General features: G+C 40.5%; 1 protein-coding gene across 2 annotated transcripts in view; it reads right to left on the bottom strand.

Annotated features, from left to right (window-relative positions):
* The window catches only part of VIPR2 (vasoactive intestinal peptide receptor 2), a 48,942-nt gene extending 43,124 nt beyond the window's left edge, over window positions 1–5,818 (bottom strand). Inside the window, exons 1-2 of one of the 2 annotated variants that reach the window (XM_088056501.1) lie at window positions 5,739–5,818; window positions 2,532–2,634 (exon numbers count right to left, since the gene is read on the bottom strand). In XM_088056501.1, coding sequence (XP_087912627.1) covers window positions 2,532–2,571 — 40 coding nt within the window. In that variant the 5' untranslated portion in view covers window positions 2,572–2,634; window positions 5,739–5,818. Of the gene's footprint in view, window positions 1–2,531; window positions 2,635–5,506; window positions 5,614–5,738 lie in introns of those variants that run through there. The other variant, XM_005528525.3, reaches the window with a different exon arrangement.
* Window positions 5,819–15,913: the final 10,095 nt, after the last annotated feature.

The raw sequence follows: 15,913 nt of genomic DNA, 5'->3' as shown, positions 1-15,913 counted from the left end.
TCAGTCAGCAAAATTCTTCTGCCTGTCTTTTGAGACAGCTCACGTGTAAGATCATTTTATCATGTCAGAGAAACCCCAACAGCCTTTAAATGTTTCCTTTTTATCTCCCTAACTGGGAACTGAGAAGATTAGATAAGATATTCAATACATAATTGCCATCTAGTTCAAAGAAAGAAACTACTTGTCCCATATAATTTGGGTCCTCCAAAATTCAGAAGCTGTGCATGCCAGCCAAATTCTGGAGCATGTGATGTAGAGGTGCAAAGGTTTCCCAGGTGCCAAATAAATTAACGATAATTTTCCCACTGTTTTTGATAATGGAGGTCCAAATGTTCTGTGGAAAATCTCAGGGAACTCTTATTTCCAAGTTCAAGACAGTACCTTCACAAGATTTCATGAAAAGCTTTTGTAAGTCAGGTAGCACATACTAAAGCTAGAGAAGTATGACAAGGACTGTATAATCATCTTTCCCATTCAGGAAAAAGTGGAATAGCATTTATGAATTTATTGCAAAGAATTATGTTTCAAATGTATTACAAGTTACATGTAGAGCTACAACTTGGACTAGTTCCAGCTTGCCAATTTTCATGAGTAATTCTTCTTTATCAGCAGTCAGAGTATTACTGTACAAAATAGTCCTTCTTTGTATGATTACAGAGAGCTTACTAGGAAACTAAGGACATGCAGAGAATGTCTATTTTTGTAAATGCAAATGCATATATTTAAAATAGGCTACTCTCTGGAGGTTCTTGGTGAAGGTATCTGTAACAGGAAGCATGGAACAATATTATCTTTTGTAATATTAAACATATAGTTTAATAAACATATAATTTACTAAAACCCCACGGGGATTTACTCCAGTCTCCAACGAAACAGAATATTCCTTCAGTTTCAGATGAGCATTCAATAAAATGTCTAAATCCGTTCACTGCTGTTTTGCCACTGTCTGTAGGGTTGAATCAACCATCAGACATACTCAAGACATGAGTTTTCTTTCACAGCAGTTTGCCTTTGGAGACACCCCTCTTCCAGTGAAAAGAGTCTTGGAAGAAAATATTGACAGCAAACTTCTTTCTTCCCCTAGGGAACCCAAAATAAAACTGGTGTGCTTCACAAAGGTACCCTTAGAGCAGTCCAGCATCTGGATCACAAAAGTGTATCTTGAGGAAAGCTTGACTTTCAAAGCCATGTAACAGCTAACAGTGAATTTATTGGTTCATGATTTAATTCATTAAGCTGGGCTACTAATTATTTCTCCATCTGGCTTCCCACTAATATTTTTTATGTAACAGTCATCTCTCTTCGCCACTCATATATAAATAAAAACCATAAATCTAGATTAATTATTCCAGTAAGATTTTGCAATTTTTAATTACTGATCTTGATAAATAAAATGGAGAAATTATAATAAAATACAAACTGTTGATGATCCTTTGAATTTTTTATTTTATACAAATTAGTATTAGAATATGCACTGAGAGAGCTGCACACTTAAACTGAGGAGAGGTGGAAAAAGCATCGTAAGTTGAGACTCATGTTTATGTTCAAAGAGCACTGCAGATGGCAGGTCTCTGAGGTCCCATAATCATCTTCAGAGTGCATTTAAAATAAAATGAACACAAGAAGACCAAATAAACCACATATTGACAATCTGAATTTATCTGTCACCTTTTTGTTCCACTTGGTGAACAAATGGCTTTTACCAGCAGTTTCAGCTTACAAGAAAAACGTCATTTTTCCATAAACTTTTTTTCTCTTCACATGAAAATGTAGGAAGGAAACCTAATAAAATCTAAAAAATCCCAAAACAAAACCCAAACAAAATCCAAAAAAAACCCAAAAAAAAACCCAAACAAACAAAAAAAAAACCCAAACCAAACTAACTCCAAGCCCAAAAACCGAACAAGAACCCCTACATCTACTATTCTTCTTCCTTCCATTAAATTACAGTTTGCTGTATGACTAGCTATGTTTATCTTTCTATGCAGAAGGAAAATGGAAACAATAAAGTAACACAGAGGGTTGGGGTTTTGGGTATAACACGACTATCTGGTTTTCCCTTTGCACAACTCCATGGTCCTCTGGGTGTGAATCTGATCCTCAGTCTGAAACACTGTCCGCTTGGGAAACCCAGAAATCCTCCCTGCCACTAGTACTTTACTCTCACCCATAGCCAGGGACAAGTGCTTGGAGCCAAGGCTTTCAGCTTTCCCTCAAATTTGCTCCTTCTGCTGGACCTGTCATCACCAGCCTACAGATGCTCTGCCAGTCAGAAAATACTACAACATCTCAGCACATGAGAATGTGTTTGCTCCCAGCTGGTGTCCCAGCCAGGGCATCCTTAGCATCTGCACACCTCTCACCACAAGCTTGCTGCAGCAGTACCTTTAATGCAAAATTGCATAAATTCCAAAAACAGTAAAATCCCAAGCACAGTTCAGACAACTAGGAAACAGTAATAAAAACAGTAAAGAAGGTAAAGAGAGAAAATCTCCACTACTCCAGTCATCTCTACATCACAGTTTTTGTACCTTTGTAGTCCACTGGCTTTGCATTCTTTAGAAGCTCCATGCACCTGGTTTCCTCCTTGTGAATCTCCAGCTGAAATCTGCATTCTGGATGGACACCATTCACCTGTGTCAAATTAACAAACAGGTTATGTCTTGAATTAAAATGCTTCATGAAGAATGTAACTACCAATAATGAAAGTCACAACTTCAATTGGCACAGGTTTCACCCAAGCACGTGCAAGGCATTTTTCACTCAACGCCCATTTTAGCTTCCAACTAAAGCATTGACTTTTTAGAACAAAATGTTGAAACAATCTACTGGCTTCTTCCTGTAGCATTCATTTAGCTTTCTACTGCATTCCTCAATATTATGCCACCAGATCTTTTTCTCCAGAAAAACTCTGAGCTGAAACTGAAATAGGAGAGTAGATACATTTGCTTTTTTCCCCTCTTTTAGTAAGTTAGGGAGCTGAAAGTTTAATACAAATCACTGAACATGAAAATTGATCAAACTTCATTCTCTTTGACATGGTAAATTCTGCTTTTCTTCCCTTTCCCACCATGTATATTTTACCTCCTGAAGGCCCCAGAGCATGAGTATTTGATTCAAGCAAATGCTACACAGGAAGAAAAACCCACTACTTAAAAATTAAAGCACTAATGCCTTAATTGGTTCAAAGCACTGGCCTCAGTTCTTTGGTTTTCAGAAACGTTCATGTATGTCCATGGGAAGGGGCAGGAATTCAGCAGTACTGGGGAGAGAAGTGAGACCCTGGAAAGTTGTACTGGGGTCAGCTGAATTCAGGGAGGCAGTCAGAGCCTCACAGAGAAACACATGGAGTCCATAAGAGACTGAATGGGAGAAATTACTGCAAGGAGGTGGCAAATAAAAAAGTTAGAAATGTCAGTGGAGCTGATGGGACAGTCTGATTAGCTCAAATGAAATCATATCTTAAATAAATAAAATGGGAATATGCAGTACTTCAGTCATCCTCACACCTCTCATTGTAATTACCAAGAAAAAGGTGGTTGCTCTCCAAATTTCTGTCTTTTCTTTCACATCTTTTAGGAGACATTCAATAACAGAATCTGGTAATGATCTCTGATGCATGACACAGCAATTTTTAAAAAATTATAATTATTAAGTTGTGATTCTGGGCCCAGAACCTGAGATCCAGAGTTAGGACTGAGAACCTGGTGATGCAGCAGTGTCTTTGTGGACAAACCACTTGCACAGCTTTTAAAAATACAGTGCAAGAGCCATAAGCATAACAGCAGGGGCTGTTATGAAAACTCAAAAAAATCTGTCTCTTCTCCAAATGTCTTATTTCACCATCTACAACATCAGAACCTGACTTCCTTTTCCATGTCTTTTCTCTGTGTTGAGTATTGAAATTATATGTTCTGAGTGCAGAATTCTTTTCCTTTCAAAGACGCATATTTAACATAAATTAGGATTTCTAGAACTTATAATTTAAAGTTCAGCATTATACTGAAAATACTGAAAATCTTGGAATGTATAATCTTTTTTTTGCAGATAGCAGCAATGTCAAATAAAGTCCCATGCATACATAATGTTTTTTAATAGCACTTTCCTTTCACAAACGTATTTTTGACTGTTTTTAATTTCCAAGTGCAAACATTCAGTAACTGAATGCAGATTTCCTACTCATCAAGAAGTATTACAATTACTGGGTCTTGGAAAGGAAGGTTCAGTAAATAAAAATGTTAATTAAATGAAGGTTAAGTCAAACTAGCTACCGTAATTAAGAAACCTGCTGAATAAACAGCTTCTCTTTCTGGTACCTCCAAAATATCAGTAATTAATAGTAAGGTTAATTTGAAAACATACACTTGTTACTACCCAGAGGCAGCATGTTACTTTTCACAGCTGGGCTACATGCTAAACTGTACTATACTTCATTCTAATACATCCAGTTCATTCAGATGGACTTCACAAAGCTAAAGAGATGTAGGGTTCCAGACTAGGTGGCTCTGACCACCTCCCAAAACACATCAAGATTTTGAGGGCGCTCACCACTTTTTAGGACTTGTGCTCATCCATCTTTCCCTCTGCTTAACCAAGGGTAGATTATCGTTTGTCACCAATGAATACAGAACCACATGTAAAGGTGCAATCTGCGCTGGAAATACAGCTTGGGAGTCCCTCTGCATTGTAAGCAGCTTAACAATTTCTAAAGCATCTAGACCAGCAGTTTGACGGATAAACATTTTCTCTGACAGGCAGCTTACACTCACCTTCAGTATGGTTTCCCGACTTTTGGTGTTAACACAGTAAAAAAAAAAATTAAAGGCTTTAAAATTTCTTTTTTGTGTGCATCATATTTCCATCAATGCAACTAACTTTTACAAACTACTTAAGAAACGTTTGAAAATATAAAGATGATGAAAGCAGGCGCCCTAAAGAAGACTTCAATATTCTGAATACTTCGTACATCGCAATCCCACTGTACATATTACAGAGCAGTTGTGCATGTGGGGCTTTTCCCCCCACGATGACGGCCAGTGGCCTCTGGACCGCTCCCGGGCTGCGCTCCGTGAAAACTCTTCGCAAACCAGCGGTGTCCACCGGCTACGGAGAAAACTGCGGGGATCGAGCGGCGGCTCCGCGGGGACGGGACCGTGTCCGGCGGAGCGGAGCCGTGCGGAGCGGTCCCGGCGCTGCGGAGAGCCCGGGGATGCGGCAGGGAGCGCAGGGGAGCGCCCGGGGGTCCCGGCCGGGACCGCTCCCCTCGCGTTCCCCGCCCGGGGCCGGCCGGAGGCCAGCGTGGGGAGGCAGCGCCGTCCCGGAGCGTGTGCGGGGCCGGACCCTCCGCACCTGCCGCGCCTGCCGCCGAGCCCCCGCCCGCGGAGCTGCGGGAACAGCCCGGAGGGCTCCGCACAGGCTCCTCGGGAAAGAGCCGTGGGGTCATCCCCGCCCGCGGTCGGGAGCGGAGTGAGTGTTCCCTTGGGCGGGCCGTGCGCCGGACACTTACCCGCCCCAGGCTCCAGCAGAGCGAGAGCAGCAGGAGCGGCAGGGCGCTCATGCCCGCCGAGTGCCGGGCCCGCCGGGCTGCGCTGCCCCGCGGCGCTCCGCGGGCCCCGTTCGAAGGCGGGGAGCGGGGTCCGGGTCCCGCCCGGCACCATAGGGCCCGGGGCCGCTGCCGGCTCCCCGGGGCCCCTGCCGGCTCCCCCGCCCCGCGGGCAGCGGCGGTGGCGGCTCCGCACCTGCCCCGCTGCGGCTCCTCAGCTCCCGGCCCGACCGCGGCCGTGCCGCCGCCGCTCTGCGCGGAGCTCCTCCTCTAGCCCCCGGCTCCTGCCCGCCCGCCCGTGTCTCCCCAGCCCCTCTCCTCGCCTTCCTTTTCTCCTCCTCCTGCTCGCTGCCGCCGCCGCTCCCCCCATAAGAGGTGCGAGTCGCTGCCCTGAGCCATCGCTGCTCCCCGCAGGTGCCACCGCCACCCCCGGGCTGCTGCCGGGCACTGGATGCCTCTTACCCCTCGCTGCCCGCTCCCAGGTGCCGGAGGAACCCCTGTTCCCACGATACACGCACGGGGAGCCTGTCTGCCCGTCCCGGCAGCGCATCGGTGCCCGCACTGGGGTGCCTTTTGCCGGGGAAGATCATCAAACACAGTCCACTCAAGCCAGGCACGTACGAAAAACATTGAGGGGTGTGTGAAGTGATCCCTGGCAGGGTCAGTCTTACCACTGTGCAGAGCAACAGCTGTATTACTAAATCTTTCTTCCCCCACAACTGTTTTTTTTTCGAGGTCTCAGTAGAGAACTAAGAGTTTAAGGCAACTCCATGTTATTGGCGGGTAGTTTACACCAGGCATGGATCTGGGCTTTGCCTCACAAGACATAGAAAGTACCATTAAGTGACATGTTAGCACATGCCTTATGCTGGAGAAAAAGAAGCGTTTATATATTGGCTTTTAGCTGAGAATAGGAATATATTAGAGTTGCCTTTCCATTGACATAATATGTGATGTAATGTAAGCATTATGTATTAAAAGGGATGAGGAGGCAGTGTAAAAGTCTCCTAAACAGCCCGCCAAAATAGCTAGCTACAAGTAAATCAAGGACACTTCTATGAGAAAAGCTAGAGAATGTTAATTTTTTAATGCATATGCAAAAAATATTTTCACATATTAAGAAGAAATACCTGATTATAACATCTTTGATATAATAAAAAATAAAGACTACCACAAACTAATAAACAGTATCATAACCTGCATGCTGAGAGCAGAGGGAAACATTACCGAAGAAAGAAAAACTTGTGGGATTGTCAGGTAGTGAAAGTATTCTCACTGTAGCAGAAAAGAGTACGCCCTTGGATTGACTTTGATCTGTATGTGACAGGATTGACTTTGATCTGTATGTGACAGGATTGACTTTGATCTGTATGTGACAGGATTGACTTTGATCTGTATGTGACAGGTGAACTGAAAGGCCAGATTGCACCTACTCCTGACACAGCTGGTTTGCAGAGGAGACTGGTTATGCCATTAGCTCTGAGATTCCCAGGCGAGCTCTCAGATCAGAACTCCTACACATGGAGAATTGCACGGTGCAACCCCTCTGGTTCCTGAGACCAGTGTCCGAGATTCCTCATCATGCTCTTGGCTGACACAGGCCGTCTGGATGTGCTTTTCACAATTTCCTAAGAGCTATCAGTCTTTCCAAAATAACAGTCTCAAAACCATTTCTTTAATCATTCACAAGATTCTGATGTTTCATCATTACTGCAAGGCTTTGGAAAATCCTTCCTGTCTTCTCTTTTTAGAAGTTCTTTCTTGCCCTTTGTGATGACTGGCATCCCGCTAAGAGAGCAGTCGTTCTCGTGAGTGGAAATAACACATGCCAAGGCTCATCAGGTTCTTCAGCAATAAACCCCAGAGCAGTCCCTGTGCAGAGGAGCCACCAGGCAGGCTGTCCCCCAGCTGGACTGCTCCAGCAGCTGAGTACACAAGAGTTGCCAGACACCAAACCCCAGTGTTTAATTCTTTGAGCAAATGATTCATTAGGCTGTTGAAGCTGAGTAGCCTGGGAAACCAATTAACAAATTACTGTTAACGTTCTGTGCAGAAAAATCTTGGGAACTGTCATCATTATTCCTTCTGTGGAATGACAGAAACTATCTCAAGTATTAGTAGTCCACATAACCTAGAACTAGGAAAGAAGTTTTGAAACTTACATCTGTTCTATCAGAAGATTGTACACAGTCAGATTTTTGAGATGTTTTGCTTTCAGTGAGTCAGCATTTTTAGGTGAAAAGAAATATTACCAGTTATTTCTTAACCCTTTCCTCTGTTGCTGTTCCCAGTGACTCTTTGACATGAAAGAGACAGCAGATGAAGGAGATGCATCAAATACTAATATTTTTGTTTATATATAGCTAAGTGGTTTTTTTTTCCTAAGAAGAAAAATTCTTCTGGATGAAGTCCAGAAATCATGGTTCAAGTTCTTTTCACTTAAACGTATCACAGTTCAGTGCTCTGTTACAGGATGTAGAAGGGAAATAAAGAACAAGAATGAAACTAGAAGAGTTGTTGATATATAGAGGTAAATACAAACGAGTGATACTCTTAATCAGCAAAAAACAGATAGGTTTATGAAAGAACAAAAGAGTCATATACATTTAGACAGAGTTGATTTGATGACATTTTAAAGACGGGATTGTCAAATTAAAAGGAAAAATTTTATGGAGGTATCCATGAGGCACAGGACAGAAAACACAAAGAGAATGGAGTCCAAACCGGGGTAGAAATTCATCACAATAGAGGTGATAGAGAAGTAAATGCATTTTGACTGAAATAAATATTATTTTGGATCAGCTGAGCCTGGGTGTTCCTCAGAGGGCAGTAAAAGTGGAAATATAAAGTTTAGTGACAGGCAATGGACACAGTGGCAGGCAGTGCCAAGGTACGGCAAGTTCTCTGCTCTCACAACACATTCAGGACCCAAAAGCTTCTCTTCAATTCCAGTTGTTGGAAGAGTCTGCCTGCCAAGGAAAGGTACATGCCAGTAGACCAATAAGTATCAAGTACTTGCTGCCTGGCTTCTGTCTCTTCAGAATCCTCTAACACAGTGCTGGCAGTAAATGACTGATTTAGACTTTCCATACTGAAGTAATGAAACCAATCCCCCTTTGAGCTCAGTTCTTATTTAAATTGTTGGTGGAGTTCAAGTTGCTTTGAAAATTTATATTTTACCCACAAATCTTGTTCATGTTCCACGCCCAAATTAATTGCTTTCATTGTTTACAAGGAATTTTCTTTTGTTCAATCATGTAATAATTATTGCTCACATAATGCATAACGTACAGTAGCCAGAAATACCAAAGCTGCATTGAAAGCTGTCCCTCAAAGCATGTGTGCAAGCCATCTTGAGCAATGTGCCTCTTGCAAGAGTGGCTGTCTCTTGAGCTGCTCAAGCTGTTTCATGTGTTTTGAGCCCTGCTTTCCAGACCTCAGAGAGTTTATGTGGAATGCTGTACTAAGTCTCATTGCCAAAGGAACGCTCTTCCTAGGTCTTCACACTTTTCAAAGACACTAGGTCTTCATCAGATATTCCTAAATCTCCCAAAGGCACTCTCTACTGTCATCCTGCATTTTGTAAGGTTGTTTGTTTGGGTTTTTTTTCCTGCAACTATTTAAGGAAAGATTCAATCAGCCTTGGAAATAGATTTTAAAAAGGGTTTCCAGGAAAAAAAACAAGACTGTGATTAATTTATGTGCAGTTTGGATCTTTTATGTTGGAGAAAATTAAAGTTGTATAAAATTTTAGTAACTATTAACACACTTGATCTTACTAAGCCTCTCTCAATAATCAAATAGAATAAAGAGAAAAATCAGATACAACAAAGAGGGTTCCAGGCCTGAGTGAGGCAAAACGTGTCCTGCTCATGACAATGTGATTTCAGACTTTGGGCACACTCCATGGGGCATGTGGCTATAGCACCATCCTTTGAGAAGCAGCACAGTGATGCCACTGTCCAACCCTCCTGCATCAAATATTGTAGCTGAAGTAAGAGAAGATGATGAAATTCAGGTTCTCTGAATAAACAGAAAATTAAATTTAGGTTCTCTGTGTTTTATCTGAAGATACAGATGGTATCCAGAGTTCTTCTAAACTTTCATCACCATTACCAATCATATTATGTCCCCATAATCTCTTAAATCCTGTGTTGTTTTCCAGGCAGAGAAGCAGCAGCACACAGAGTTTTCTAAGAAAAGGCTGTCCTCAAGTGTGTCACCTCAGCTTTTTCATTCTCCTCCCTCTGAGCATCCCCAACAGTGCCCTTCTGTGTCTGGGCATGAAGAGTAGCTTTATGATGTAGCTGAGGATGCATCTTCCAGTGGTGAGGCTCAAACTGCTCCACAAAATAATTTTTGGCATTGGTCTGTGAAGTGGCACTTTGGCAATTTCAGCGCACCAACTCCACCCCAAGGTAGAGATTCCCAACCAGGGACAGTGATAGCAAGAGCCCCCCACAGTCATCTTTCTGTAATGTGCAAGTAGCTTGGCTTCACAAAGATGTTTCTGCAGATCACAAATGCAAAGAAATTCAATGAAAACAAAGACATTTTTCTGTCTGGTTTGTTAAGTTCAGGATGGCTGAAGAGCTTGTTTAAAGTGATGTCTGTAACCGTGAAATCCTCAGTCAGAAAATGGCACAGGGATGCTTTTCACTGAAGACAGAGAATGTAGTCTACAGTACTTAGTGTAAAGTATGCAATTTTCTTCTTTCTCTCTTTCAAATTTAGAAGACTTCCATGTAATTTCAAAAGAGTGGTAGAGATCCCTTTAGTATCATGACCTTTTTCAATTTCTTGGCAAGGGTATCCAATTTTTCTGATTTCCATTATACTCAGATCTTTATTATACTCATTAAACTAAGAGGCATTCAGTTACATTCATATGTGCAGGTGAAGTAGAATTTGATCTTTTAAATTTATAGGTTAGATTTAAAATAAATAAGTTGAGTATGTGGCATAATGGAAAGTACTTGGCTAATGTAACTTTAACTCTAATTTGTTTCAAAGCTCCAGAATTGGTCAATGCTTTTTTTTTTGAGAGTTTAATGGGCATGAAAACAAAAAACAAAATCGTTTTCTTTTGGTACATTGAGAAGAAAATTCTCCCATTTAGTTTCAGGGGTTTTGTAATGGTTAGCTAGGATGGGGTTTTTGGTTTATTTTTTTTATTATTATTTTTTACAACTTAAAGTGAAGGGTAGATCTTCACAAAAACTCTAAAAATGAAACACAAAAACTACAGAAAAAATTAACTGATAAGGTGGCATAAAAGGCTTTAGAAGAATAAGTGCAGAAGGGAAGACAAATAAAAAATAAAATAAAAGTAGTGTCTATCAAAGGGAGCCAGTACTAGCATGAGATGTTACTTTACTGAGAAAAAGCTAGAAAATGTCTTTCTATATGAAGAAAATGAATTTGATTTGTTCTAGATAGTTGTCACTAATGTGTTTGATATGCTGCCATAGAAAACGCTAGTTAAATTGATACAGCTTAATGAAACATCTATTTGGTTAAAATGTGATTAAATAAGCCTGACTAATAATGCTGATGTAAAAACAGGAGGAAAAAGGAAATATCAGTAAATTTCCTCAGAAATCAGGCTGGGCTCCTGCTTTATTCCTTTTAGTAATTATTTTAATTTTGACAAAACAAAATTTGCTGCTGATTCAAGGTGCTGTCAGTAGTAAGAGGTATCCAGGTAATCCTACAGAAGCGGATCACCTGAAAATGAAGTCCTAAAAAGTAGTTGGAAATTTAATAAAGCAAGATGTAATCTCATGTGCTAAAAACCACAAATAAATGTGACCACCATAAACTAAAGGGCACTAGCAGGAAGTCCTGTGTATGCAAGTCAGTGTGTGGCAAATATGAGTATTAATGTGACATGGCTATGAAAAATAAATATGATCTCAGGACACATGGGACAGAGACTTGTTGTAGAGTTAAAAAGCAATGGATGAGGCCAGGTAACACACAGAGGTCTGGTCAGGTCTTATCCAGAGCACTGCACATAAATTTAACAATCTGCAGTCAAGAAAGATGAATTCAGCAGATGAAGAACATATTAATGAAGACTTAAGGATTTTAGAGAATGTTTGGTTCAACTGCCTGTGGAAATGTAAACTGAGATGAAATATGTCATCAGGAAAGGAACTATGTAGACTAAAGGAAATTTGGCAGAAAAATGGGTGGATTAAGCTAGGTGAGAGTAAATGCGCAGATTCATATCCAGGTGGCTGTTCTGGACAAATATTTTATCAATGAACATAAAGAATTTTTTTTTTTTTCAAGATAGAACATGATCAACCGGTTGAAAGGATTTTGAACTGTGGCTTTGTGCACAAACAATAGTCTGGGACTTTCTATTGGTAATTTCCAAGCCCCTATCCTACTTTGTCATAAATAGTCCTTCTCCAAATTTTCTGTCAATATCACTGTTCTATAGAAAATCGATTGCTGGATTTTTTTTCTTTTTACACAGAAAAGATAGTTTTCTATAGAGTGCACACCTTTGTGGAAAATTCAATTTTTCATCAAAAATCTGACTATTTTTGCCAGAAATACAAATATTTGGTTTTTGGATAAATATTTCCATTAGAGGCTTTTCAAAACAGTAATAAATTTTGCTAGATGGGAAATAGAAGTCACTACTAGGCTCTACTTTCTGAAATTTCTTTGTTAAATGGAACCTTTTCTTGGAGCAGAGCAGATTTTAGGCAAATTTGTAAAACCTGCATCTGGATCCTCATTTTTTGGTAATCTGGGAGTATTTGTATTAAGAAACCTGTACTGTCCCCTTCTCCAGAAATAGGGGAAAGTAAAACATTTTGATTTGTGAATGGATGCTTGAAAAAAGACATGAAAAATCACAGCCATCACTAGTCTTGGTAAAGAGAGAGGGAGAGAATTGCTTTTATGTAGTCAAAAGATTGGGAGCTAGTTTTATATTATTTTAAATCTTGGAGTAGAACCAAGTAAATGTATGGTGAATTTTTAGTCAAAGTTGCAGTTAGAAGTTATTTCAACTGTCAAGTATTTGTATATTTAGGATAGAACATTGTTTACACTGTGGTGGGTTTTTTTGACACTTCAAGAAGAAGACTGAAATGCCTTTGAAATTAAGAACACCATTCTGTAAAAACTTTGACTAACCATGGGCCTAATGAATATAAATAAAGCAAGAACTATAGAAAGAGGAGAGTTGAGATGAGATTTCAGTGTAGTTATCAATATGAGGCTTGGTTTCTGTTGCTTAACTCAAGCCTACCCAGGAGATAGAAAGGAAAAATGTCATCACTGATGTAATCAAACTTTTAAACACTCTAAAATTACTGTCTCCATTAGGAGAAAAAATCATCAGGTAGCAAACAACAGGGTAAGCGAAGCCTAATTGTCCAGTGTAATATGATCATGTGATCTGAATGACACTCTGACCAGGAAAGGATTACTGAGGCTTGTATGAAGAATTTCCCCACGTAACAGGAAAAGGAATACATATTGACCAAAGAAACCCTTGTAATCCCCACGAATGTTCCACAGACAGAATCAGAACCACGCACTTCAGGTCCCAAGTTAAACAGAAAACACCAGAGAGGCAGGAAAAGGCAGGGCAGTTGTGCCATGGGCTGCCAGCATTAGTGGGTGAAGACAGATGGGCATTCCGGTAGCAGGTGTCTCTCTGGAAATGGCAGCATCAGGAGCAGAGGTGTGCTCTGTCCTTCTCGAGATTAAATCTTTGGTACTGTGTCTTGGATTGAGATGAGCTACCTGGTTTGAAAGTTGTTAGAAAGAGTTGGATAGAAAATGAGAGCCAGACCCATGGTGACAGAGTGACAGGGGTCACAGTGGGGATGTCACTGAGCAGAGAACCTGGTGGTTTGGACAGCCAGGAGATGTGTGCTCAGACCTCTCAGGCTTACATAACCCTGGATGCCTACATTTACCACCTTCTGGAAAAGTGCATTTATTGCTGTGGTATTACACAGAATATAGGTATTAACAACTTTGAGCAGATAAAATAAAGTGCTTGTAGGCCCTAGATACTTGCCTCTGGGAAAATGGGTGTCCATAGACCAGATCTTGCCCCATATTTCCTCAAACATTCTGTAACAAGTACTAACTAAACCTTGAGAATGTAATTCTGAAATCTCTTTAGCTCTGGTCCTAGGGAGATGTTGAGAGTCCTTGGGTTTCTGTAGCTGCACTGCATATTGAGAAAGCTCAGACTGGAACATGGAACCCTCAAGAGAAACTTGAGTATTGCATTAATCCTTCTTTTGTGGCCCAGCCCTGTTCACCTTGAGACCAATGGCAATAGTCCCATTGGCTTCAGCCAGGAAAAAACAAGCATTTGGCTGTGAAACCATGTAAATTTTACTCAAATCTAGAATTTCTATAAGTTACACTGCTCTTTTTGAGATGAGCACATATCTGGCTGGGCTTATGATCACCAGAGGAATGATGGCACAGACCCTTTTTTAAGTATCCTACATCAGCTATAGTGATGGGAATCTCATGTACTGAGGAATGACGTGCACTAAATATGCCAGTAATTAGCTAACTCAGTCTCCACAATTGAAATGCCAGTTGCAATGCTGTTTTGGACTGAGAACCTAGAAACTGATTCTAGAAGTAATTTCCTTGCTTTAACATATACTGTTATTAATGGAATTTTGTAGAATTAGTGAGAGGCAAATGTCAACACCAGACAGAAACTGACTCACCAGTCATAGAATTTAATATTAAGGTCAGGCTATGGAAATAACAATGGCGCTCAGTCTTTATTATCTTGTGCTTAATGCAGTGATTTACATTGGGACAGAATGACTGGAGTGGATATAATGTGCTATTTTTTCAAATTTGGTGGTATTTTACATATTCCTTCCACACTTGTTAACAATGACACAGGGCACAAAGCAGTTAAAACAAGACAAGAACACAAAACAAAGGAACAAGCTCAGAATGTCCTAGAAAATTATTATGAGCAATTGTTTGCAGGGATTTAAAGGTTTACTCTTTTTTCTTTTTATGCAAGATTGAAATGCTGATTGAAATGACTTTGTCCAAATAGAGCATAGCAAGAACACACACAGTGCACACTTTCCCTTGCTAGTTATTCCACTTTGCTCCTACTTTTTCTTAATGCATTTGCATGTGCCAATTGGTAACAAACCTTTAATATTGATGCTTTTTATTTGAAAAACAGCTTTCATCACAGAGCTTTGATTGCATGGACCACTCTGTGGTAAATGAGCTTCAAATTACATTATGCTTGAACAAACTGCATCTGCTCACTACAAGTATCTCAGTCCACAGTGGCACAGGAAGACTTGAAAGGTTGTTTGTTCAACTGATAGTATCAGCTTTCATGGATTACTAAACTTACATGTTAATGGTGCTTGATACCTTCTCATTTACTGAAACAACCCCAAACTCTCATGCTGCGTAAGTCTTTGCAAGTTCTGTCCCTTCACTGCTAGTCATCACCCTGTGCTGCTGGTTTGTGTTTCAGTTGTAGATTGGTGATGAATTACAGGCATCAGATTCAAAGTGTCATCTACTCATGTTCTCAATTTTTGTTGTGTTTGATTATCTCAATGTTTATTGTCATGTGGCCTTTCTGCACTGCTGTGACAGTCCACTGGCTGGACACTAGATAACATTGGTAGCAGTTTCACTCTTTTTTACCTTAACCTTCTTAAGTTTTCCAGCTCTCCCTCATCAGGCCATGATGATAACTTGCCTTGGGAGTGCAGTGTTTGGTCAATATATGGATTTTAGAATAGCCAGTGGCTATAATTTTGACTGCAGTAACCATAGCAACTTCAGTAGTACCTCATTTTGAATATAGTGTTCATGGAGGTCACTCACCTTGCTGAATTTGAAACTAAGAGCCTTTCAGTTATTTCTGAATTATGTGTTTCTGAAAATTAATGGTATGTTTTTCTATTCTCTTGTAGATACTCTGAAATACGAAGGGCTTGCCATTCTGCCAAGGACTGAGTATATTGATTATGTTAATGCAGAAGGGAAGAAAGATGCAGGTGTGACTCTGCAGAAATGATGCATAAAGGAAAAATCAAATTCATCGAGGTAATACAAAGTTGAAGAAATAATCAGTTGGTCATGGAATGATCCAGTCCAATAAAGGTTCATGGAATGATAAAATATGGAAAGGTCTATAGAATGATATTCAGCAGTGTCACTTTCCATGGAGTGTGATGCCCCTGAGCCTCTAGGTTAAAGAATAAATGATATCTCTGTGTAAGGCCTAAATATTGGTGCATCTTTCCAATGTGGTAGAAGATACATAAACAAGAATGCCACACCTCTTATTTTCAAAAAAAAAATAATTACATACTGGGG

This window comes from Pseudopodoces humilis, chromosome 1, assembly GCF_049639895.1.
Source record: "Pseudopodoces humilis isolate 2021_Gansu_Grassland_sample_001 chromosome 1, ASM4963989v1, whole genome shotgun sequence".
In the NCBI taxonomy this organism is placed as follows: Eukaryota; Metazoa; Chordata; class Aves; order Passeriformes; family Paridae; genus Pseudopodoces; species Pseudopodoces humilis.
Note: the sequence above shows the minus strand (reverse complement) of the source record. Positions and strands in the feature narration are given on the sequence as shown.